Raw genomic sequence first — 27,841 nt, forward strand, 5'->3', positions numbered from 1 at the left:
CAGCCAGCCACAAACTTAAATAAAATAAATTTGCCAAATCAGGAGCACAGTGGAGTTCGTCCTATAAAGGATGAGCACTAAACATCTTGCCTCAGTACCGTCTGTAGAATATAGAATTGCTCATTAATGACTAGTCTACATGTGCATTAACTGGTACCTCTTTTTCCTGTTCCATGCCATCAACTGCTACTCACCTTGAATTTGCATGCACTGACAGCCATCAACTGCTACTCACCTTGAATTTGCATGCACTGACAGTTCTGTATGCAATAATGATCTGCTATTTGGTCATGATAACTTGACAGTTTCCCTGGTGCTGCCAGAAGCAGAGAAAATTGGCACTATTTGAAAGATAATAATCTATCCCAAAGTGCTGCCTATGCTGAGCTATGACTGGACACAAAGTACTACTGTATGCATTGAAAGGCTTGTCCACTATCAAGTAACTTCTGCAAGCACTTGTCGAGGAGTTTACAGTAGCACAAAACTTCCTGAGGTTTACTTCAAATTGCGGGGCAAGTTAATTTCAGGAATTTTCTGCACCTACTTGTTGCAAAAGTGCAGCCGTGCTTAAAAGCCAGAGCTTTTGCCACTATTGTTAAATCATTATTATTAGTGAATATAAATAGTGATGAAACACAAAATTAAAGGAACAGGGAAAAAAGAAATGTCGGGTTGAAAAAATGGAAACAGGGTAGGACATATTGATGTTATAAAGAAACACTTCTAAATGAACTAAAATGAGGGAACTTCATTTACATTATAAACTTTCTGAGGATGTCATATGCTAATTGCAAACATCTATTGTCAACTGTACAAGCTAATATTCAGTATTTATTACTTTTATTACAAATGTAATGCATTTGAATTTATGGTAACATCAAAAAATCTGCTAAAATTTAGACACCTCTACTGCCACTCTTCTTTCCCTTCTGGCCAAACAGATTGATTAGTAAATTCGTTTCGCACTTCCTTGGCTGTTGGTGCCTGTTACGTATTTAGTGAGTCCAATGGTATATTTGTTTCGGCTCATATGTTTTTGTGCCATTCTCCTTTTTGACATTAATATTTTCACACAGCTGCTGAACACACACAGCTTCTGAAAAAAAACTTTCAGAAACTGACAATTTCAGCAAGTACTTGCAGCAAAACCCAAGAAACTAGAACAAATTTTCACTCTTCAGTGGTAAGTGCACTCTTTTCAAACATCCTAGCACAGTGTGTGTATGGCCTGGGGAATTTGGCAAAAACCCAGAAATTATTTCACCAGGGAGAAAACTGAAAAAAGACAATTTTTTAGAATTCCAGGAATTTTTGATTGTTTCAGTTAAATTTTTGTAATTTTAACTTATAAGAATTGATACTCAAACAAAGAATTTTACTTTATCCCACTGATGCAGAATAATGCTGCAAATATAAAATATAGACAAGAGAAGAACTTTAAAATGAAACCGAAACTGCACAGAAACTGTATCATTTACAACAAAACACAGTGCACACACAAGTGTCTGCTGACAGCAAAATGCATTAAAGGCTTTTAGGATGAAAATTATAAAATACTTTGTAACAACAAACTGCTTTCGATGAGCATGATGTTGCAGTTGTTTGCATTAGTTTCTTTTGATCAATTGCCAGTGGGCTCAAGAGCATATGCAGTGCTAAAGTCGCATAAGAGCAGTGTCTTCTCTCACTTCTGGCTACCTGAAGTGTGGCTGTTAGCTGTGTAAGCAGTAGCAACAAGCAACCAGATGCTAGCCAGAAAAATTTGTCTAGCATGTCCAAACTACCAGATATGCTCATGTGCAAAGCAGTGAGAGTTGTCGTGGAGGGAGTAGTCTCCATGTGATCCACATTTGTTTCACGAGTTTGCCGTTTCCTCTTTGTTTACATTCACATACTTATAGAAGAGTAAAATACATTATTAGTTTGTTTTCTGATTTTATTTCCACATTATTGGCAGTCGAGCATTAATCATCTTCAGAAGAATGAAGTTAGTTTTGTTAAATTGCTAAAGAAATTTGCCTTTTATTAATCTTTTCTGCAGAGGCAGCCAATTTATTTGAAACAAAGTGTTTCATTCTGCACTATGGCTGGTTTCAACTGTTCACTGAATTTAAAGTGCATAATTTCACCTTTTGGCACCAGGTCATAATAAAGAGCCAACCATGAGATAACACAATACTGGTACTCCAAGAAAATTGGCCTCCCGAAAACCACATTAATGAAACTTAATATCAGGTATGGGACTAATTCAGTGTGAATCTGGACATATGAATGTGCACTTTTAGCTGAATTATGCATTTCAGTATGGTTTACAAAATTCCGAAGCTCATGGAGTATTCTGATATCCTGTTCGTACATGATGTTAGTGCTATATACATACGAACATACATAAAAGTTCACTTGAAGATGACTAAGCAGGCAAATTTGGCCAATATTATTGAACGAAATGTTTTGTTTCAAATATATTGACGGCTTTAGTGTAATTTTACAAATCTGCATCCCATGAAACACAATGTTTTTTGATTACAGAAATGTTTAGACACTCGTAAGGTGCCTCCACTAGACTTGATGTTATTCCTTAATTTGTGTTGTTTGTCTTAAATTTACAGAATGCCAATCTTCTGTAAATTATAGACTGGGCAACACACCATGTTTTATCATTGCAACTCCCCACAAAGCTTCAGGTTTGCTGCTGGAGTGGAATATAAACTGCCAGTTGTACAGCTTCTTGGCTTCACAGAAAACATTGTTAATTTTTTATACCTTTGAAAAAGTTATTGTTCTTAGTTCTGGCTTATATGAACAACTGTATTTTTATTTTTTATTTTTGCAAGAAATTTGTATTTCTTCTTACTAGGTTTCTGCAGTGCTGTGTGGATGTAAATCTTATTGGATATGGTAGATAATTCTTGCAGAGTATGAACAGAAAAATTTGTCAGTCACCACAGAGCAAAATATTAGGATACTTTGAGTTGTAGAGTCCAGTTATTCTGTCAAGGACTGATTTCTTATTTTGCATTTCTTATGCTATTATATGATTAAAAAAATGCCCTAAATACAATAACATTATATGTCCTCTCTGAAAAACATACTGCAGTGCAGCACATGGTCATGCGAAGCCCACTGTGCATGAAATTCGTAACAGTAATGGGGTGAAATATGTAGGACAGCAAACACAAGCATGGGTATATTTTGTCATAGTAGCTGTCCATCCCCCTATGCGAATTGGTATGGATGGAGGTTATACTTAACAGCCGAACTAAGTTAATAATTGGCTCCTTCTACCAACCCCCAGACTCCGATGATATAGTCACTGAACAGTTCAGAGAAAATTGGAGTCTCGTAACAAATAAATACCCCACTCATAAGGTTATAGTTGGTGGGGACTTCAACCTTCCCTCGATATGTTGGCAAAAATACTTGTTCAAAACCGGTGGTAGGCAGAAAACATCTTCCGAGGTTGTCCTAAATGCTTTCTCCGACAATTATTTCGAGCAGTTAGTCCATGAACCCACGCGAATTGTAAATGGTTGCGAAAGCACAATTGACCTCTTAGCCACAAACAATCCAGAGCTGATAGAGAGCATCATGACTGATACAGGGATTAGTGATCACAAAGTCGTTGTAGCTAGGCTCAATACCGTTTCTTCCAAATCCACCAGAAACAAACGCAAAATAATTTTATTTAAAAAAGCGGATAAAGTGTCACTAGAAGCCTTCCTAAGAGACAATCTCCATTCCTTCCGAACTGACTATGCAAATGTAGACGAGATGTGGCTCAAATTCAAAGATATAGTAGCAACAGCAATTTAGAGATTCATACCTCATAAATTGGTAAGAGATGGAACTGATCCCCCATGGTACACAAAACAGGTCCAAACGCTGTTGCAGAGGCAACGGAAAAAGCATGCGAAGTTCAGAAGAATGCGAAATCCCGAAGATTGGCTAAAATTTACAGACGCGTGAAATTTGGCACGGACTTCAACGTGAGATGCCTTTAATAGGTTCCACAACGAAACATTGTCTCGAAATTTGGTAGAAAATCTGAAGAAATTCTGGTCGTATGTAAAGTACACAAGCAGCAAGACGCAGTCAATACCTTCGCTGTGTACTGTTACTGACGACTGTACCACTAAAGCGGAGTTATTGAACGCAGTTTTCCGAAATTCCTTCACCAGGGAAGACGAATGGAATATTCCAGAATTTGAAACACGAACAGCTGCTAGCATGAGTTTCTTAGAAGTAGATACCTTAGGGGTTGCGAAGTAACTCAAATCACTTGATACGGGCAAGTCTTCAGGTCCAGATTGTATACCAATTAGGTTCCTTTCAGATTATGCTGATACAATAGCTCCCTACTTAGCAATCATATACAACCGCTCGCTCACTGATAGATCTGTACCTACAGATTGGAAAATTGCGCAGGTCGCACCAGTGTTTAAGAAGGGTAGTAGGAGTAATCCATCGAACTACAGACCTATATCATTGACGTCGGTTTGTAGTAGGGTTTTGGAACACATACTGTATTCAAACATTATGAATCACCACGAAGGGAACGATCTATTGATATGTAATCAGCATGGTTTCAGAAAACATCGTTCTTGTGCAACGCAGCTAGCTCTTTATTCGCACGAAGTAATGGCTGCTATCGACAGGGGATCTAAAGTTTATTCCGTATTTCTAGATTTCCGGAAAGCTTTTGACACCGTTCCTCACAAGCGACTTCTAATCAAGCTGCGGGCCTATGGGGTATCGTCTCAGTTGTGCGACTGGATTCGTGATTTCCTGTCAGGAAGGTCGCAGTTCGTAGTAATAGACGGCAAATCATAGAGTAAAACTGAAGTGTTATCAGGTGTTCCCCAGGGAAGCGTCCTGGGACCTCTGCTGTTCCTGATCTATATAAATGACCTGGGTGACAATCTGAGCAGTTCTCTTAGGTTGTTCACAGATGATGCTGTAATTTACCGTCTAGTAAGGTTATCCGAAGACCAGTATCAGTTGCAAAGTGATTTAGAAAAGATTGCTGTATGGTGTGGCAGGTGGCAGTTGACACTAAATAACGAAAAGTGTGAGGTGATCCACATGAGTTCCAAAAGAAATCCGTTGGAATTCGATTACTTGATAAATACTACAATTCTCAAGGCTGTCAATTCAACTAAGTACCTGGGTGTTAAAATTACGAACAACTTCAGTTGGAAAGACCACATAGATAATATTGTGGGGAGGCGAGCCAAAGGTTGCGTTTCATTGGCAGGACACTTAGAAGATGCAACAAGTCCACTAAAGAGACAGCTTACATTACACTCGTTCGTCCTCTGTTAGAATATTGCTGCGCGGTGTGGGATCCTTACCAGGTGGGATTGACGGAGGACATCGAAAGGGTGCAAAAACGGGCAGCTTGTTTTGTATTATCACGTAATAGGGGAGAGAGTGTGGCAGATATGATATGCGAATTGGGATGGAAGTCATTAAAGCAAAGACGTTTTTCGTTGCGGCGAGATCTGTTTACGAAATTTCAGTCACCAACTTCCTCTTCTGAATGCGAAAATATTTTGTTGAGCTCAACCTACATAGGTAGGAATGATCAGCAAAATAAAATAAGAGAAATCGGAGCTCGAACAGAAAGGTTTAGGTGTTCGTTTTTCCCGCGCGCTGTTCAGGAGTGGAATGGTAGAGAGATACTATGATTGTGCCAGAATGAGATTTTCACTCTGCAGCGGAGTGTGTGCTGATATGAAACTTCCTGGCAGATTAAAACTTTGTGCTGGACCGAGACTCGAACTCGGGACCTTTGCCTTTCGCGGGGAAGTGCTCTACCGACTGAGCTACCCAAGCTGTGAGGACGGGGCGTGAGTTGTGCTTTGGTAGCTCAGTCGGTAGAGCACTTGCCCGCGAAAGGCAAAGGTCCCGAGTTTGAGTCTCGGTCCGGCACACAGTTTTAATCTGCCAGGAAGTTTCAGTATGATTGTGGTTCGATGAACCCTCTGCCAAGCACTTAAATGTGAATTGCAGAGTAGTCATGTAGATGTAGATGAACCATGGACCTTGCCGTTGGTGGGGAGGCTTGCGTGCCTCAGCGATACAGATGGCCGTACCGTAGGTGCAACCACAACGGAGGGGTATCTTTTGAGAGGCCAGACAAACATGTCGTTCCTGAAGAGGGGCAGCAGCCTTTTCAGTAGTTGCAGGGGCAACAGTCTGGATGATTGACTGATCTGGCCTTGTGACACTAACCAAAACAGCCTTGCTGTGCTGGTACTGCTAACGGCTGAAAGCAAGGGGAAACTACAGCCGTAATTTTTCCCGAGGGCATGTAGCTTTACTGTATGGTTAAATAATGATGGCATCCTCTTGGGTAAAATATTCTGGAGGTAAAATAGTCCCCCATTCGGATCTCCGGCAAGGACTTCTCAGGAGGACGTCGTTATCAGGAGAAAGAAAACTGGCGTTCTGTGGATCGGAGTGTTGAATGTCAGATCCCTTAATTGGGTAGGTAGGTTAGAAAATTTAAAAAGGGAAATGGATAGGTTAAAGTTAGATATAGTGGGAATTAGTGAAGTTCGGTGGCAGGAGGAACGAGTATTTTGGTCAGGTGAATACAGGGTTATAAATACAAAATCAAATAGGGGTAATGCAGGAGTAGGTTTAATAATGAATAAAAAAAATAGGAGTACGGGTAAGCTACTACAAACAGCATCGTGAATGCATTATTGTGACCAAGATAGACACGAAGCCCATGCCTACTACAGTAGTACAAGTTTATATGCCAACTAGCTCTGCAGATGAAGAAATTGATGAAATGTATGATGAGATAAAAGAAATAATTCAGGTAGTGAAGGGAGACTAAAATTGAATGGTAGTGGGTGAGGGTGACTGGAATTCGAGAGTAGGAATAGGGAGGGAAGTAAACATAGTAGGTGAATATGGATTGGGGGGTAAGAAATGGAAGAGGATGTCATCCGGCAGAATTTTGCAAAGAGCATAACTTAATCATAGTGAACACTTGGTCCAAGAATGATAAAAGAAGGTTGTATATATGGGAGAATCCTGGAGATACTAGAAGGTATCAGAGATTTAGGAACCAGGTTTAAATTGTAAGACATTTCCAGGGGCAGATGTGGACTCTGACCACAATCTATTGGTTATGAACTCTAGATTAAAACTGAAGAAGCTGCAAAAAGGTGGGAATTTAAGGAGATGGGACCTGGATAAACTGACTAAACCAGAGGCTGTACAGAGTTTGAGGGAGAGCATAAGGGAACAATTGACAGGAATGGGGGAAAGAAATACAGTAGAAGAAGAATGGGAAGCTCTGAGGGATGAAGTAGTGAAGGCAGCAGAGGATCAAGTAGGTAAAAGGACGAGGGCTAGTAGAAATCCTTGGGTAACAGAAGAAATATTGAATTTAATTGATGAAAGGAGAAAATATAAAAATGCAGTAAATGAAGCTGGCAAAAAGGAATACAAATGTCTCAAAAATGAGATCGACAGGAAGTGCGAAATGGCTAAGCAGGGATGGCTAGAGGACAAATGTAAGGATGTAGAGGCTTATCTCACTACGGGTAAGATAGATACTGCATACAGGAAAATTAAAGAGAGCCACTTGTTGAATATCAAGAGCTCAGATGGAAACCCAGTTCTAAGCAAAGAAGGGAAAGCAGAAAGGTGGAGGAGTATATAGAGGGTCTATACAAGGGTGATGTACTTGAGGACAATGTTATAGAAATGGAAGAGGATGTAGATGAAGATGAAATGGGAGATAAGATACTGCGTAAAGAATTTGATAGAGCACTGAAAGACTTAAGGCGAAACAAGGCCCTGGGAGTAGACAACATTCCATTAGAACTACTGACGGCCTTGGGAGAGCCAATCCTGATAAAACTCTACCATCTGGTAAGCAAGATGAGTGAGACAGGTGAAATACCCTCAGACTTCAAGAAGAATATAGTAATTCCAATCCCAAACAAGGCAGGTGTTGACAGATGTGAAAATTATCGAACTATCAGTTTAATAAGTTACAGCTGCAAAATACTAACGCAAATTCTTTACAGACGAATGGAAAAACTGCTAGAAGCCAACCTCAGAGAAGATCAGTTTGGATTCCAGAGAAATTTTGGAACACGTGAGGCAATACTGACCTTACGCCTTATCTTAGAAGAAAGATTAAGGAAAGGCAAACGTATGTCGTTTGTAGCATTTGTAGACTTAGAGAAAGCTTTGACAATACTGACTGGAATACTCTTTCAAATTCTAAAGGTGGCAGGGGTAAAGTATAGGGAGCGAAAGGCTATTTACAATTTATACAGAAACCAGATGGTCATAAGAGTCGAGGGGCATGAAAGGGAAGCAGTGGTTGGGAAGGGAGTGAGACAGGGTTGTAGCCTCTCCCCGATGTTATTCAATCTGTATATTGAGCAAGCAGTAAAGGAAAGAAAAGAAAAATTTGGAGTAGGTATTAAAATCCATGGAGAAGAAATAAAATGTTTGAGGTTCACCGATGACATTGTAATTCTGTCAGAGACAGCAAAGGATTTGGAAGAGCAGCTGAACGGAATGGACAGTGTCTTGAAAGGACGATAAAAGATGAACATCAACAAAAGCAAAACGAGAATAATGAAATGTAGTCGAATTAAATCGGGTGATGCTGAGGGAATTAGATTAGGAAATGAGACACTTAAAGTAGTGAAGGAGTTCTGCTATTTGGGGACCCAAATAACTGATGATGGTCGAAGTAGAGAGGATATAAAATGTAGACTGGCAATGGCAAGGAAAGCCTTTACGAAGAAGAGAAATTTGTTAACATCGAGTATAGATTTAAGTGTCAGGAAGTCGTTTCTGAAAGTATTTGTATGGAGTGTAGCCATGTATGGAAGTGAAACATGGACGGTAAATAGTTTGGACAAGAAGAGAATAGAAGCTTTCAAAATGTAGTGCTACAGAAGAATGCTGAAGATTAGATGGGTAGATCACATAACTAATGAGGAGGTATTGAATAGAATTGGGGAGAAGAGGAGTTTGTAGCACAACTTGACAAGAAGAATGGACCGGTTGGTAGGACATGTTCTGAGGCACGAAGGGATCACAAATTTAGCATTGGAGAGCAGTGTGGAGGGTAAAAATCACAGAGGGAGACCAAGAGATGAATACACTAAGCACATTCAGAAGGACGTAGATTGCAGTAAGTACTGGGAGATGAAGAAGCTTGCACAGGATAGAGTAGCATGGAGAGATGCTTCATCAAACAAGTCTCAGGACTTAAGACGACGACGACGACAACAGCTGTCCATTCACAGTAATGCATGTTTCCTGGCAATACTTTCTGGCAACTGTTCAAATGAACCTATTTCTAACAGGTCGCGCGAAAATATTGCTAATTGTGAATTGAAAAGTGTTACTATGGAAGTAAATTACCTTTTACGCAAGATGAATTATGTTATATGTGTGAGGATTTGCAATGAATTTCTTAAATCACAGAGCTTTTGACTCTCATTCAAAACTTAACACTTTGAAGACTAGCCCCTAAGAAAAATTTCAGGCCCAGAAGACCAGCCACTTTTGGCATTAGGTAAAATTTTAGTGAAAGCTTAGCTTGTAGCTATATTATATGTATATTAATTTAAACCAGTAACTTTCTTTTTTTGTGTATTTGTGCCAATTATGTGATATTGTTATTGGCTGACTACATCGTGTGTCCTAAATTCTAAATAATTGCTGTCATTGGCTGGTGAGATCACATGACATGAACTATGGTTGGCTGACAAAATTGCATCACAGTCACGATTTCAGTACTTCAGAAAGTAATGTACTGCATTTGGTGGAATTCATATTTATACTTTCATAATAAGAAAATACAGTGTGTACAAGTTGCAGTGCATCATAGATTTTTCCAAAAGTTTTTTCCCCTATGTTTCACTTCCTAAAGTGCCCGGACTTTCTGTGTCGGTATTTAAAACCTTTACCATTCATAGAACTATGTTGTACACCTTCAGGTGAAAATATACGTCATTTAACATGGAAGAAGTGTATTTTCATCCAGGAAGAAGTGTGTTTTTAACCAGGAAAAACCCGGGAAGTTTTTTTCTTGACTGAAAATTCACTTTGTACGCAGATTAGAATTGTTGCCAGACTGGGATTCGAACCTAGGAAACTGGTTTGGCACACGGTTTTAATCTAGCAGGAAATTTCATGCAAGAAACTGTTACAACTAACTTGTGAAGACCACCTTTTGAAGTTGATGAAACTAGCGGACATCGACTTGGAGGAGGGAGGGCTTGTTGCTTACTGCTGTGTGGTGTGTTGCTGTTGTGTTCATGCATCTTTACATTATAAAATGAGTCAAGAGGCTGTTCCTAGACCATCACAGGTTTCTTCTTCTGGTTCACCATTGACTCTTAAGAGAAAAAAGAAACCAGTAATTTGCAGCAGTGAACGAAAAAGATGGAGACTATATTAGAGAACTGAGGGGCAGAACAAGAGGGGAAAAGCTTTGCCCAGTTGACTTATGGTCTCAATTAAGGGTTGCTACACACACACACACACACACACACACACACACACACACACACACACACAGGAAAGAGTGTCGTAGTTTTACACTGCTTATATTTTCCAAATCTCATGCAGGCAAATATTTAGTACCCCTGAAAAGGAAAAGCAATGTCTCGTTATGTTGTTACAATTTCAAATCTCTAATATTTTCCTTTATTCATCACTGATTCATAATGAATGGTCATTAGGTAGTTGTTCCTTAGAGTTACTTAGAAACATGTATTCCATTTTTCAATAATACGTACTACATTACATAGGCGTGGGCTTCGTGTCTATCTTAGCCACAATAATGCGTTCACTATGCTGTTTGCAGTAGCTTACCTGCACTCCTATTTTTTTTATTCATTAAAAAAACCTACTCCTGCATTACCCCTATTTGATTTTGTATTTATTGCTTATGTAGAGGATACTTTAGACTTTTTAGTTTGTATAGCTTTTGCCATACCTTCAGTGCGGCCCAACTGCGTGACAAATATAATTTCTTTCAATTAGGATGAAATGTGGCAGGTCATGCACAAAACAGTCCCAATACGCAGGTTATTCAAAGTGCATCGGAGGTATTCTAGAATGTCAGACAGATTGTACCAAGCTTGCAGTAGCTTTTACCAGTTTTGCAAGAGAAGATTGGAGGGAGATGAAGATGCACTCACTTCGCAAAAATATTGAAATTAATGAATCTTGTTTGGTGTTGAGTGCATAATAATTGAATTGTGTTGCTGCGGTGGGCTGACATGGTGTTTCCGCATTCCAGTTTCATGGCACAGATTGAAAACATCAGGCAAGGCACCAGTGAGGTGTTGTACTTGTACAAGTTGTGGATAGATAATGTGACATTTGGCAAATGCTGGCAAGCAGAATGTTACAGGTGTTACTGCATGGGATAGCAGACTGACTGTTGTTAGCATAGTATCAAAGAACAAATTTGTCAAGAAAGCACCTCTCCAGTTCTGGGCAAAGTTGACTATGGGTGCTTACCATGGACAAATGAAGTCTGCTAATTTTGAAAAATAGTCTGCAAGTACGCTGGTTCCTAATATTGCACCCAGTTCTGTGAGTGTGATGGATAATGCTGCCATACCACAGCAGGCAGTTTGACAGAATGTTTAATAAATATTAATTAATGATTGCAGAATTATGATGTAGAGTGGCTGCAAGACAGGAAAATAGACGGCACCGACACAATGAGGAAGGCTGGCCTGCTATCAACAATAAAGAAAAACAAACCATACAAAAATGTGTCCATCTTTGTTAAAATCATTTAGAGCGGAGACCACAGAGCAGTCTGTTTGCCACCTTACAACTGAAATCTTTTAGAGATAGAACTGATATGGGCCAAAATAAAACACAATTACAGGGAGAACAATGTCACTGCTATATGTTGAAGGAAAGATTGTAGAATCTTGTAAATTCTGATTTCCTCTCTGTCACTGCAAAGAACTGCCAAGGCTACTGCAGGGAAACGCAGCAGCTGGAGCAAGAGTATTGGAGACAAGATGGAATAATGGAAATGGCCATGATGAAGTTGTGATAAATACCACACGGTGGTGATGGTGGTGGTGGTAATCATAATCATCATCTCTTTAGTGGATATCATTTTGATAAGTCTCACATATAACTAATTATATTTTGTAAACGTTACTGTTGCATAGAGCTGAATAAATGCAATGTGTAAACATTCAAAATATTCAATTTTTAACTTTTGATTCATAGTATTGTAAGTTTCACATTCATTTACTTTCATTTTTCATTATTTTTTATAAGTAAATTATATATAAGTTGTAGGAAAAACTCACACATGAATGTCAAAAAATTAGGTAATTTTCGAACCAATGCAAGTGAACCACTCTGTGTAGGACTCACGGTTCTTTTGTGAGTTTGTGTGTGGCGCCCACAGGACCACGAGCTACTGCAACCCATTCTTGCTTCCCAACCTGCACTTCCTTCTCCATGCCTCTCCCTCCCCATCCTCACTACCCCATCCTTCCCCTCCCTCAGTGTGTTTACTTCCTTCAACCTGGCTATCCATTTGTCTTCCATGTGGTTTTGTTCTCCTTTCCTTTTCTCTTTCCCTTTTTGCCATTTTTGGTTGCTGTATGGAGTTTGACCTCCACTTCCATATTTTTGCCTGTAGTATGAGCCATTTTGGGAAGAACTCTCTCCCCAGCTTCCACGGCGTGAATTCCTCTCACTTTATCCTTCCCCACCATAGCCCCCGTCCGCCCCACTAGGTCAGCAGGGCTTGTAGGCAGTGAGGCGGTTATTTACCCATCTGGCTGAGCCCCCTGACAACACTGGGATCACACTTCTGACCCCCGAACTGTTGCATCCCCATGTTTGCCTAGGAGTGATTGCTTATCATTTTGGAGCATGTAGAGCCCAGCAATGGCCACTGTGCCAGGTTGTCCTTGCTGTGACTGGTTGGCGCACATGGGGAGAGCTCCTGGTCGCAGTGGGTGGTGTATGGTTGAATGCTTTGTATGTGAAATGTATCAAGATCCAGTAATCCGGCTGTTCTTCTACAGTCATCTCAATTGGCAATGGATCATTGAGTGCCACTGCTTATGACCCTGTAGCTTCCCTTCCCTGCTACATCCTGGAAGGAGAAAACACTTTCCCCACTACCTGGTCTGTACTAGGAAGCACGGGGCACATTCACTACCACAATACAGGTACTTCAGGTGGAAAATATGGAAAAAAAGTTTGGCAAGCAGTTGGGTTCCCTGTTGATCAAAACTACTACTGCTACCCAATCTCTAGCTCTTCATGCTTATGTTCATCTTGGCGACATACTGGTGTCCATTACACCTCACCTGTCTCGTAGTAAAGTCAAGGGAGTAATTTTCCAGAGGGATCTCATCCTTGAAACTGATGAGGAGCTCCTGGCCAATCTGGAATGAAGTGATGTTCATTCTGTTTAGCATGTGCAGGAAGGTCGGGAGGAAAACCGCACTGATACTAGCACCTTTTGGCATTTGAGGGAGATACCCTTCCAGAGAAGGTCAAGGTTATGTGTCAAACGACATGATGGGAAGTCATATGTTCCACCTGTGGTGTGCTCTTGGTGCTTCTGTTTCTGGTACTTCTCCCAAATGTTCAGTGGGCGCTCTGGGTGCTGACTGTGGACACCTATTCCACGGGGGAACCCCGTATTTCCCACCACCTGTGTGCCTTAATTGCCACAGCTGTCATTCTCCATGTTTACCATATTGCCTGGCTTGTAAGAAAGAAAAGAAGATACAAGAGAATAAATCCCTGTCATTTATCTCGTCGGATACTTAATCCTGTGCCAATGACTTCTACTTTTGGCTCTGTTAGGTTCTTTCTGGCTACTCCCTCTTACTTACCCCAGTCCCATTCTCCTCTCCTCACCTCCCCCCCCCCCCCTTGCTGTTCCCATGCCATCCTCTCCTCCTCTCCAGCTGAAGAACTGCCCCCCCCCCTCCCCCACCTCCCTTTTTTTCTGACAGTGAAAGGGCTCCCTCCCCATTCTGGGCCTTGCTCTTCCAGGAGGCTTTTGTACCAGTCCATCAGTTCTCGTGCAACACCTCACAACCCATTTTGTGATGGTATTAGTGTTAGCCTCCTATCCAGCTGCCTTCCTCGTCTGGAAACAGCAGGCTGAAGCTTCCTGCTTATATTTTACCCCTTGTCAGGCGGAATCCTACGATGAACCTTTTACTGAAGGAAGCTTCTTCTGGCCCTTTCTTCTCCACAGTTCAGCTCTTGTGCCTGATTCCATCCATAACCAATTGCTTCAACACCTCAATCCTCCTCCTCCACAATGACAATATCTCCTCCAGGTGTTTAACTGTATTTGGCTCCAAGGCATTTTCCCCCCTCAATGGAGACACAGTATAGTAGTTTCCGTCCTTAAGCCTGCAAGTATCTGTCGTTCCTTGATAGTTACCAACCAGGCAGCTTACCCATTGTCCCCTGCAAGTTACTAGAATGGATGGTGGCTTGTCGGCTCAGTTGGATCCTTGAATCTCGGGACCTTTTATCTCTCCAATCAGTCATCTGCTTCAGTTGGAAGCCTCAGTTTGGCAAGCCTCTTCATTAAGCTTCAGGAGTGGGGCCTTTGGGCCCCCTACCAATTTTTATTCTCCAGTCACTGTCCCATTGGTCGTTCAGATTTTGGGTTGGCACTATTCTCAGCTCTCCAGGGACCCAGGAGAATGGCGTTCCCTTTGCTCATAGCTATTAATGGACTTGTGGCATCTGCCAGATCATTGATCAGCCTTGCTCCATATGTGGACAATTTCTGTATTTGTGCTAGCTCCCACTTGGTGGCTTCTGTGGAATGATATCTCCAGGGTGCCATCTGGTACGCGTCCAAGTGGACACACTCACACTGTTTTCAATTCTCTCCCCTTATGTCGAGGGTGGTGCATTTCTGCCACCGTACTGTGGTCCATCATGATATGGAGCTCCACCCCAACGCTTGACCGTTGTCTCCCAAATTCCATGTCTTTGGTCTTCTTTTTGACACCACCTTACTCGGCTGCCCCATGTATGTCATCTGAAGGTTCGCTGTTTTCGTAAAATCAGTGTTCTTTGCTTCCTTGCCCATACCTCTTGGGACATTGCTCATTCAGCCCTTCTCCATCTTTGCTATGCATTAGTTCTGTCTCGCCTGGACTATGGTTGAGAAATTTATGGATCAGCTGCCCCTTCCACAAGGCTTCTCTTGGTCCCAGTTCACCATTGTAGTATACATTTAGCCACTGGTGCCTTTTGCACTAGCTTTGTCGATAGTCTTCTGCTGGATGCTGGGATCCCTCCTGTTTCAATTCAGTGGTCACAGTTCCTGGTTTCTTATGCCATTACTATCACTCTTCCCTCCTGCTCACCCCTCCTTATTCTATCCTTTTCGCATCTTCGGTCTGTCACCCGCACGCTGCTCACCCTCGGATGGTTGTACTGGTTGGGCTCTGCCTTGCTTCTCTCTGCTGTGACTTCCATCTCCTCTCCTTGTCCTCTTTCATGTGTTGTCTCCTGACAACACCCTCTTGATTAGTTTCTTGACCACGGATTTGGATGCATCTCTTCCATGGTCCAAAGCTCCCATCACTCCAGTGGTGTTCCATTGTTTGTTCCGAACACTCTTAGGGGAGTGTTAGGATGCCATTGTTTCTTACATCAATGGCTCTAAATCCACCGAACATGGGGAATATGCCTTAAAGTCTTCTGTTGGCATGGAACACCATCTCTTGCTTGCCGAATGTGGGGGTGTTTACTATGCCATCGATGGCCATGTATCAGGCCCTCTGCTTCATTAAACAGTCCTCACTCACCCGAGTTTTGTTATTTACGGATTCAATGAGCTGCCTTCAAGGTATTGCTCAGAGTTTTTTTCCATCACCCCTTGGTCTCTGCCGCCCATGACCTTCTTGCTGATCTTGGTGGTGGTGTTGCTGCTTGTTCAGTTGATATCCTTTGGGTTTTTGACCATGTAGGTATCTTGGGTAATGAACCTGCTGATTGCCTGGCTGCCCCTCACCCCGCCTCCATTCCTTATTTTCCCACCAGGGGAGGATTTGTGGCTTTACATCAAATCCCTTTTTGCTCAATCGTGGCCTGACTCTTGGGAGGCTACCTTCCTGTATAATAAACTCCGTGTAATCAAGGCTACTTCCACCACATGGCGTTCTTCTGTCTGCCTCTCCCAGGGAATCAACCAGCCTCTACCATATTTGTATTGCCAATACTAGGTTGACCCATGGTTTTTACTCTGGTATAAGCTGTTCCCCCCCCCCCCCCCCCCCCCTCTTTCCCTTTTAAAGTTTTGGGCCCCCCTCACTGTGATCCAAATTTTTTGGACTGCCCCCATCTTTTGGATCTTCGCACTAAATAGTTTCTTCCTTGTCTCAGGATGTTAGCAGACGACCCTTACATGGTTGCTTCTGTCCACAGTTTTCTTCATGAAAGTATTTCTCCTTTCAGGTATTGGTCCTTGAATTTGTATCTGAAATCTAAGTTCCTCAGTTATCGTGGGCATTGGTTATGGAGGCATTGACATTGCCTCCACACCACCCTGCCTTTTCTTTGTATTTTGTGTGGTCTGTTGTGCTGTTTTCTTTTGTATCCCACCTGGAATGCGGCGCGTGGGTCTGCTCCTGTTAACTGAAGGGTAGGCCTAATGTAGGAAGTGAGTAGGAGCAGGAAAAGGTGAAATGCTTCGGTACTGCGTTTAACTTTACAGAATGTTTAATAGAGAATAGTAGTAGATGACATACGTAACTTTGCACTGAAGAGCATGTAGGTTGCGAAGCTGGATAGGCATCTACACTAATAGCCACTAGTAGTAGGACAAACTATTATTGAAGTAACTGAAGTAACAAAGTCTATAATGGCTAGCCCCCTATGAAGTAGAAGCCAAGTTGCTTGTTCATCAGCTCGGAATCAAATGGGCTGAATCCGGAGGTGCTCGTAGAGCTGCACAGCACCGGCTAGAGGGCACCGTCGTCGGTGTCGTAGTGCCAACCTAAGAACTTGCATCAACGCTGTGGCATCGTAGTTATCGATACCACTGATGTTGACGTTAGGTCAGTCTTTGGTTGGAGTAGTTCATAGTACATTTCAACAATTACAAGGCAGTGTTTCTGATTCCATTACAGAAGTTTTGACTTCCATATTTATGTTTTGCTGATTTGCAGTTAGATTTTGTTCAAGCATGCGGTGCGCGAATGTCACTGCAGTGGATAGTTTTCAGTGGTCACTTCTCTGGAATTTTCAGTCAGTCATGAGGTTGCAAATGCAGGTAGGGCACAACTCCAGAAGGGACTGCCCATTGTGGTGGACTTAGTGCATTTGCAGCCTCAGGACTGATGGAAAACACCAAAGAATCTATCATTAACAGCTGTTCACTATAGTGGTTGCTATGTGTCACAGGGTTAAGATACACCAATATCAAACAATTGCAAATTGTCCAATCTGGTAAATGAGGAGGCCATTGATATGTTACTGCTTCTTACAGTGATTAAATGTCTAAAAAGTTGGTGTCCATCTCACAGTGTAGTTGTGTAGTTTGAGTTAAATGTATGTATTACGAAACTATTGAAAGGCTACTGTGGTTGCATATAGGGTCACTATTGAAAATACTGTGAACTTCTGTGTAGCAGACATTATCTTAAGCCAGATTTTTAAGTTTCTGTGTACAGAAAACCTGTTACCTCTGAGTTAAATCATTTGTGTGGGAATCTAGGCCAAACTGTTAGTTTTGTTGTGTATTCCATACTGGAGGCATGATGAGAGAGTATTGTCTTTCACCACATTGAACTTTTATTATTATTATTATTATTATTATTATTATTATTATTATTATTATTATTATTATTATTATTACTACACTCACAGTGCAGCACTGTGAGCTACTTTACTTTTTCATTTGAAAATGAAAATAATTTTATTGCCACCTCAGTGTTAACAACGTAACATGTTCTTTTAGCAGTTGTCATTAGTCATATTAAGTTTCCTTGCTATTTTATACAATACTTATTTACATTAGTTGTGAATATGACAGATACCACTTATGAAACTGCACTTTTTTGTTACTCAGACTTTTTAATTTTTGAGCTTATCTGTGTTACCCACAGCAATGTATTGAGAAGTACTGTTATAAAACCTGATGTTTCGAGTGCCTGAAACATATAGATTTATTTATTTATTTACAGAAAAAATATAGATTAGTCTGTCACGATGTGCTCATTGGGTACATTGACTTATCTTGTTTAACAGGTACCATTCAGCGATTTCTAATAATTTGCATAGCACTTTTGTTTTCTTTGCAGTTTAAGAATGTGTGTTTACTGCTTTGAAAAGTTCATAAATGTTGCGTTTACTGGCACTCCTGTTGAGGAAACCATTTTCTTTTGTTTCAAACTCCACAATTTTTTACTTCAGAACATTATTAATATGAATTATTCTTATTTTTCAGGGTTGGTACATAATTACGTATGCACTGGGAATCTACCACTTAAATCTTTTTATAGCATTCCTTTCACCTAAAATAGATCCTGCTTTAGACTTTGAGGGTAAGTAACTTTTTAAGTTCAGTTACTGACATTATGCACTACATTTTTCCTTTTGTGTCAGATGGGATAGCTGATTCATTGTGAAAATGTGGTGAGATTGTCCTATGTTGTATATATTCTACTGGCATTTGTATTCATGTATGCTGTCTGTCGAGTAACATTTTGTAGTTTTCAGAAACGTGGTCATCATTCACTGTATGTAATGTGCTGACTTTCACCTCATTCATGTTCAAACAAGAGCCATTCTGGTACAAACTGAACTTCTTTCTTTTTTTAATTTGTGACAGATAAAATTGCAGAAATCTGTAGATCTTTTTTAGACTGATCATTCCTTTGTAAATGAGACAATATATTGACAACTTCCTCAGAAAAGCATAGTGTTGCTCCCAACAACTGATTGTACATTAACTCCTCAACTGCTCCACCATTATTGAATTTTTGCTTCCCAGTGCCTTCCTCAAAGAACAACATGGAAAATGGCACTTAAGGGGGGGGGGGGTGTATTAAGAGGAAAATGAATTAGTGACACCATTTCAGTTCCAAAACAGAGAGTGAGAATGTCTGCTGAGACTTCAGTTTTGCTTAACTTCCTCCCTCCCTTTCCTTTTTCTCATATGTGCCATAAGCTGTCTTGCTCTCTCATCTCCAATGTATGACAGTGCACCTGTATCTCATCATTGTAAAAATCCTCCTCCTTCCTTAGTGTTTCATAAGCTGCTGGTAGGTGACTTCCTGAGCATTTCACACAGCTAAAATGTTAACAGCTTCATTAACTGTACTGATAATTGTAAGTATAATCTGTTTGTACAGCTGGATTCTTGCAAGGTTTTGATGCTTGGTATGAAGGAGGATGAGGTAACAGCCGCTTTTTATATTCAGACTGTCATGAGTGCCCTCCAACACCAGTAGATGTTCCCATGTGTACAACAATTGAATTTAGTTTAAATTTAAATGACATTTCAGGATGTTCCATGGATGTTGCCAATGCTCATCTTGCTTTCAATAGAAAACCATTTCATAGAAAAACAGACTAGAAGGGAAGGTTTGCTATAAATTCATGGTTACGAAAGAAGGTGTGAACCAGTTGTTGCAGGAAGAACTAGGTTAACAAATACCAGGCCACGAACTTACTAGAGCAAAGTACATGCTTCAGGCAAGTGACAGTCCTCTGTATTTTTGTAGAATAGGATCATGTTATGATGATGTGTGGAGCAAGAAAGTGTGTTGGCATGGATCAGAACAATAATGTGGAGAGTGGCCTACTAAGATAAATTGGATAACAAACTGTAGAAATAATTGATACCAACTGAAGAGGTGTGTGTCATGTCAACGCAAGAGACCGTCTCAGTTACGGGATTGAATATGGGTTTGGTTCAGATTGATGCTGTTGGTGTGCTGAACTCAATGTTCATAAAACTGGTATCAATGGAAGTGTCATAGAAATTTTGGACTTGAAAAACATGAAGATAAACAATAAATTTACTACACCTAATTATTAGAGAAGAATGAAGTCAGGCTACAAACTATGTAGGTTCTTATAACTTGTATTTTTGAAATTGTTTTACCAATGAAATGGGAATGTTGAATATGAATGGACATAGCTTAACATCCAGTTATTGTGAAATGAGTAGTTACCACTTAATTGAGGAAATGAAATTTAGGAAATGATAAAAATACAAAAACATTCTTGTTCTTAGTTTTTGCAGTGTTTGGCATGTTAAATCCTCTAAGTGAATAGAACATTTTCGAAATGTGATAGTAATAGTCACTATATACGTGGCTTGAGCCAGTGATTTGGAGTTATTCGTGAGGTAACATTATGAATTGTTGACTTTTCTAACTTCTAAACAGTATGAGGTAATCCTAAGGGAAGATGTAAATTTCAAAAATTCTGGAGTACATGTGTTTTAGAGCTGTACTTTGATGTGATTTCGCATAATCTAACTCCTCTCATACAATTTGAGAATTTCGTCACTGTATAGAACAACTGATTAAGGACGTTGGTTGCAACTGCCATTGGTAAATCAAGAGATCGGTACAGTATTTGAAATTGAGGCAGGGTCTGTCAAACTATTTAGAATACTAGTGGCAAAAAATATCTACTTTGAGAAATTTTGTCCTAAGGAGCAATTATATGTAAAGCCCTAGGTGAGAAATGAAATCAGAATATTGTGGAAAACTAATAGAAGGCATAGTTTAGCATCTAGAGGCACTGGTATCAGGACTAAGCTATGTTTCAAATTATGTTGCAAGATTCTAATGTCATTAATGTCAAAATGTATGTTATTTGGAAGAAAAACTCGGCTTCTCCAGCTACAAGATAAGACCTGTTTGGAACACATTGAAAAATAATCCAGGGTCTCCGCTCTCCCCCCTCCCCCCCCCCCCCCCCTCTCCCTCTGAGAACAGTGTTAAAACAAGGTTGGTAATATTAAATACATCCTACATGTCCTAAATACTGTTGCTTGTTATTAAGTCTCTTAAAGTAAATGTTCTCAGCTGGGCTTTGCAATATATTGAATTACCTGTGTACTGGATCATTTCATAGTAGTATTTTTCCAGCAAACTGAAAGATTCTGTTATGAAAACATGCTACAAAAAGGACATGAACAGTTGGCGATATGGAGTGAATCACAACCTTAATTGTAAAGCCCACATCCTAGAATTAATGAAGCACCTTAGTTCAGCTACAGCACTGCCCTCCAGACAGTTATAGAGCATTTAAAAATGAGGAAATGAGTTATTTTGCATATTTCCATTCCTCATTTGATTAGGGGCAGGGAGGAGAGAGACCAAACTTAAAAGTAAAACACTTATTGTATACAGAAGCGTGTTGCTTGTGTTAGTTCTAGACCAGGGTTGAGCAAAAGAACCACCCAGGCAGCAGGTCACAGGCAGGCAAGTCACTGTAAGAATGTGATATGCATGTAGTTCCTTTATTGGAAAAGGGCCTGCAGTGACTGCTGTGGTTTTGTTCATTGCAGCTAAAAAGAAAGTACCTATTTTGCCTCTTAGTTTTAGTCCACTCATTTTGAAATGTTGCACACATTTTTAATTTAGTAGAAGGTATAAGCAAGAACACATGCTATTTATTATACATCTATTAACTTGTTTCATTTATTTAATCTTGCACAGAAGTGTCAAGTTAGGAACAAGCCTACTATTGTGAAAAAGGAAGTTTTTACATCAATCAACATTTTTTTAATGAAATTTCGTTAACGTCTCCGTGTTTGGAGTGAAGCCACAGGTCATCAAATGGATTGCATCAGTCAGATGTTAAGACTGTTTCTAAGCTCTGATTTCATTAACTGCAATAGTGAATATATTTCCACTTCCACTTTAGTATGTAATTCTGAACATAGTGCAGACTTGGACAGTTATTTTAAACTACCATGTGACCATGGTTATTTTTGTTTTATGGGCATTAGGTTATGGTCCACAGCATACAGGATGTACATAAAGTCTGGGAACACTTGCAATTATTTATTGCACAAGAACTAAACATTGTACAGATGTCATACATATTGCATTTTGAAGAGAAACTCTGAAAGTACTTTTTACAAACATTACCATATTTACTCGAATCTAAGCCGCACCTGAAAAATGAGACTCTAAATAAAGGAAAAAAAAATTCCCGAATCTAAGCCGCACCTGAAATTTGAGACTCGAAATTCAAGGGGAGAGAAAAGTTTTAGCCGCACCTCCAAATCGAAACAAAGTTTGTCCATTGTAATATTCGACACAATTTAGGTTGAATGAATGTGACGATACAGCTACAGTAGTTTGGTTCGAGTCGTAACCTTAGCAGTTAAGCTTTACCACGTAGCCATTGCTATGCGTCAGGCGTTCCGTCCGTATTTATATGGGTACCCTTCCTTTTTTACATGCTTAGTCTGGTTTGAATCGATTGCTTATTTTGCTTTGATCTGATAAGTGTCGTTTTCTTTGTTATAGGTGTTTGTGTCACTCTTAAGCTGAAAATGCATTACTGCACTGTGTCATGCATTGTTTGTCACATTCTGATACGGCCTGTCGCGGCTCGCAGCATGGCTTGCTTTTGTGCGCGCTACCGCCGCTTACAAAAAAAAAAGAGAGGAATCGTCTCATTAGCGAGCCAACTTACACTGCTGCTTTTTTGATAATGATCAACAAGAATCAAATAATAGACTGCGTATGATAGAACATGTTCTGAACAAGAGTTAGGCAAAAATTTTCTCTGTTTGAAAATCTTTGCGGCCGCTTCTTTATTACATCAAATTCTGCACAGAAATTAGTCATCTTAGATTTAAAAATCTAGTCACTTGCCGTGCTTCATTTCTGACTGTACCACTATTAGGCATGAGAATAATACGAATATAAACATGACACGATACGTATATTCTTCCGCATTTGCTGTTGTCTCACTCTAGTTTCGTAGTTTATTAGGCAGACAGGATTTAAATGAGATAGCAACAAACACGAAAGAATACATGGCAAAATGTTTATATTTGTATTATTCTTATGGTGAAGAGAATACTGTATGTGATTCAAATTTCATCAGGTTCCGATTAGCAACCATCTCTTATCACAGATAGGAAAAAATTCAGAACGTAGAGTTGGCCATAGTGACAAACATCCCAGTCAGATTTTCGTAGTACACTGAAATTGTGCTACATTCGAAGATGAACAATACGGAATTTTTACTTACTTCGTTGGATAATGTATGAAAATGCAGTGGTCGAAACCCGCGGTGGAGAAAAAAGCTCGTCTTCCACTTTTTTAAAAAAATTATTTACTGACGCAGAGGTTTTGGCGCCAGTATATTTATCTTTGTGCCTACAAAGCATGCCCTCGTAGCGCTACATATATTCGACGGCAGAAGTTAGTTGTGGTGGCACACACCAACATTTTTCATAACTTCCACTTGCTTTGCACTCGATTCTAAGCTGCAGGCGGTTTTTTGGATTACGAAAACCGGAAAAAAAGTGCGGCTTAGATTCGAGTAAATACGGTAGATATGCTAACCATGACTGACCTGGCAGGTGTTCATATGGTAATCGAATTCTTGTCTTATCCATCCCAGAATGGCATCGTCGACTGTGGCAGTCGCTTCCTGTATTCTCTCCCGGAGCTCTGCCACATCACGTGGTAGAGGCAGCACATACACCAGATCTTTCATGTCTCCTCACAGAAAAAAGTCACACGGAGTGAGATCTGGTGATCAGGGACACCATTTCATGAATCAGCTGTCCTCTTCTGTAGCACAGTCGATCCGTCAGCCCCATGTTCAGGTACCCATGAACTTCACGATGAAAATGGGGTGGAAGATGAAAGATGAAAGGAGAGACAGATTGCATTTAGAGTTCACGGGTTGCACGATGCACCATTTTCTTTGGACTCCTTATGAATGTCTCTTGTACATGCTCTTCAGTCACACTGGGACGTCCGCTTCTCTTTGCCGGGCACAAGCAACCCGCCATAATGAATTTGTTGTGCCAGTGGTAAATGGCCTTCCTTGTTGGTGGCTTGTTACCATACTTGGTTCTAAACATCCATTGAGCAGCTGTAGCACACTTCTTTTTGTCAAACTCCAACACACAGGAAGCTCACTCAGCACCTGAACTCACTATATTTGCAACTAGCACTGACTATCAGCAAATTAACAAACTACACTGTGGTAGTATACATGGAAAAAAAAAACTTTCAGGATTTCTCTTCAAAATGACATATGTATGATATGTGTACAGTGTTTGGTTCTTGACAATAAATAATTCAAATTGTTCCCGGACTTTATGTGCACCCTGTATTTCTTTGCCTAATGTTTTTTCTCGTAATGCTGGAGACATCATTATAGACGATAAAAACTTGGATATCATTTCCAAACATATTCAAGCTCAGCAAGCTGAACTCGTTTAAGTCTGAAACTTCTTTGCAAATCTCTAGCCTGTGAAGGCATCTTCAGCATTATGAGACAAACATTAGGCACAGAAATATGCTGTAGACCACGACCTAATGCCCATGAAACAAAAATTACCAAGCAAGGAAATGTGCCCATGGAAGTTGTGAAGGCATTGCTAACTACGCATATAATTTTTTTTTGTGATTTTCTTTAGATATCTATTCTTTTTCTTTTGTTCATATGGGCATTTCTAATTGTGATTATGTAACATTCTACTGTGGTTCTTAAATGTAAAGATGTAATTGTGATTATTTCATTTGCCAATTGATAAATATGTTTCTTGCTTTGTACATGTGGTAAAGTTTGTAAAGTTCTTTTGGAATATTATTAATTGTGAAAAATGCAGTCAATAACATTTATAAAGATTTAGGTAATTCACGATAACGATATAACATCTATAGATAGGGGACAGTGATAGTAGAGTGGATTGTGTGTGTGTGTGTGTGTGTGTGTGTGTGTGTGTGTGTGTGTGTGTGTGTGTGAAAAAATAGTACTGTGTTTTATGAACAGCATACGTAATTGTATGGACAATGATACCGAACTATCAGATTGTTAATTCTCTTTACCACTGCGGTATGTAATGCCATCGCCAACGAACTTTAAGAACAGATAAACCGGACTGTGAAAGTGCCGCTAACAATACTTTGTTGTGGCCGACACGAACAGTGCTTTTATGTGAATGAACTTCGCTGGTATTGTTTTCGGGTGGTGGAACTGTTGTCTATCACATTCTATCAAGCCGTGAAAGTGAAGACTTTAATTAACTGTGCAATATAAGTGACTTTCAGTGACGTTGTCAAAGTTTGAAATGCGAGAACAGAGTGGACATTGTTTACGGTGTCCTTCACACACAGGAACAATTCTATGAACTGTGTATTTGTGGCTAAGACTATATGAATGTGACGAACTGTGTAATTATGGACGATGCATAAAGTGTAAAAACGAGCGATGTCTACGTAATGTACTTTGAAAGAGAGGAAATGTTAACAATGGTTGTATACTGGCGTCTTGTGGTTTGTTAATAACCACGGGGTTAATGATACAGCTGTGCCGGAACTTTATTTGCGTTTCACCAGAGAAGATTAACCAGGTTTCGCCGGAGAAGATTAACCAGGGGAACTGCCTGTATCCTGCTCTCATCATCGTAACCCGCTGACATCGTGCTGCCCAACGCCACGCTTCGTATGCAACAAAAAGTTCAGAGATTTCGCCGAACGCTATCCCCTGACGTAGAAATGTTCTTTCTCTATTAAAAGTATAAGAATTACAGACTCTATTCAAATAAATTCTTTGTTTAGTTTATGTTTGCTTTCTGCTAACGAAAATAAAATTACAATCAGTGAATTAAAAGTTGCCTGGTAGTCATTGTTGAAACACCAGTAAATATAAACTTCTTTCACTCACTGGAACTAATTCTTCTTGCATGTCAAAATTATTGTAGTTATTTTATGTAGTTTTATGTATTGTTATGAGACTAGACGTATGATAGTGACTAATAAGAGTATTTTATCGCAAAATATGGTGTCGCGCGAAAATTACAGCGACCGCCATAATTGCTTGCGTTCTGACCAATAACGTAAAAGCTGCTATTCCCGTATTGGTGCATTTCCTGACGTGAGCGTGAATTATGTCAGCTGTCAAATCACGTAGGGACTGTTTACGCAGTAATAAAAGTTTTTGATACTGTATTGCTACGAGTAGTAGTAATAAGACACACTGGTTATACTCAAAAGTGGGTAGATGTATGGTGAACCCCCCGCCCCATGTTCATTCAATTATTAACAGTATTGTGTGTGGTTCACGAAATTTTGTCAGTTTTTCTAATTCCTTTCAGATGTTGTCTTAGATGTCTTTGAAGTTTCAGAGAATATATACACAATTTTGTCGGTTCAGGTTAATTTCAGAGCAGTTTTTCGTGAATATTAGAGTTTTCAGTTCATAAACAAAGTGGGATCATGACCAATTGAGAATTTTCCTGTGGGTTGAGGTCATCACAAAGTCCGATCTGTGGGACCTGCTCACGAGGAAAATTCTTGTAGGTTTCCAAATTTTCTTCAGAATGAAACTTCTGTCTTACCTTAAGATTGTATGGAAAGTCAGTAAGCTTCAGCTGAATGTTCACTGCAAAAGAAATTGCAAAAAAATGTTGAAATCAAATTCACTCATTTTATGTAAAATAAGGGAAAGGAAACCCCACTCACCTATAATGAATTGATGGTTGTAGCACAGCACAACAGAAAACAGCATTCAGAGTAAATTTTGAGCTCTAGCTCTTTTTCCAGCAATAGTACACTCTTTCACATATACAGAACCACACGGACACCCACATGCACACACCTGTGGCCATGGCGTGAGTCTTGCCGATGAAAGAACCATCTAGAGAAGGGTGGGACAAACCACAAAAAGTATAAACAGATCAATTTGTGGGTTTACAATCATTTTGAAGAAGCCAGAAAGAAGAGCCATCTATCTGAAACCCAAATGTTACAGCACTAAGCAATGTCGACAGCAGCTTCATTGCAGACCGAAGATTTTGAACTAAAGACTTCACAAACATAGTGTGAGTCATTCAATGTAAAGTATAGGATTCAGCTGCAGCATGTTACCAAATATGTTTTCAGAAGCGGAAAACCCTGTACGTTCAAAGAATTATTGTAAACAGGAGAGACCTTTAAAGAGCAGATGCTTGATATATTTCTGCAATTCGACACTCATTTTGTGATCAGAAAGATCAAACTGGATGTGAATATCACATTGGCAGTAAATTAATATTGTCACATCAAGGTGAAGAACTCACGGAACTTGCTATCAACCTATTAACTCACCTGACATTTGTGTACCACCCAGTACAGGGAAATACTTCCCGGGAAACTCCTGCCATCAGCCTTCAGCTGGCTTCAACAAATTAGTGGAAAATTCAGTCCTGAAGTGGTACAACAGATGAACCGACTAATGACAATAGATCTGAATGTGTATGTAAATGTGAGAAAATCTGAGACACTGGCAAAAGAAACATTCAATCAGTTCATGGTAAAGTTAAGCAACTATATGTTGAAATGGAGCCATTCTTGTTCATAAGTGATTTGTGGGATGGACAGAACAATACTGCATTGTATGAAGTCTGTTCAAAAAATTCCAGAACATTATCTTAATTTCATGCAAAGGATGTGTTCAAGCGAAATTCGGTTGGCATCTCTGCACACACTTATGTTTCATATGCAACTGCCGTAAGTTTCATTGTTGTATGTCAGTTATTGTGCAGTGCTGTATTTAGTAGAACGTTGTCACATAGTTTGCAAATTTCAAGGCGGCAGAGTTA

At 40.0% G+C, this 27,841-nt stretch overlaps 1 protein-coding gene and 1 long non-coding RNA gene across 2 annotated transcripts in view; one reads left to right on the forward strand and one right to left on the reverse strand.

Annotated features, from left to right (window-relative positions):
* The window catches only part of LOC126175339 (protein RER1), a 72,219-nt gene that overhangs the window by 27,911 nt on the left and 16,467 nt on the right, over positions 1-27,841 (forward strand). Inside the window, exon 4 of the mRNA XM_049922060.1 lies at positions 18,488-18,584. Coding sequence (XP_049778017.1) covers positions 18,488-18,584 — 97 coding nt within the window. The remainder of the gene's footprint in view (positions 1-18,487; positions 18,585-27,841) is intronic.
* Positions 887-26,833, reverse strand: LOC126175340 (uncharacterized). Its single transcript, XR_007535553.1, has 3 exons — positions 26,724-26,833; positions 26,600-26,643; positions 887-1,278 (listed from the first exon to the last, which is right to left on the reverse strand). It is a non-coding gene; the product is annotated as an uncharacterized LOC126175340 (long non-coding RNA).

The sequence above is a fragment of the Schistocerca cancellata genome, chromosome 3 (assembly GCF_023864275.1).
Source record: "Schistocerca cancellata isolate TAMUIC-IGC-003103 chromosome 3, iqSchCanc2.1, whole genome shotgun sequence".
Classification (NCBI taxonomy): domain Eukaryota; kingdom Metazoa; phylum Arthropoda; class Insecta; order Orthoptera; family Acrididae; genus Schistocerca; species Schistocerca cancellata.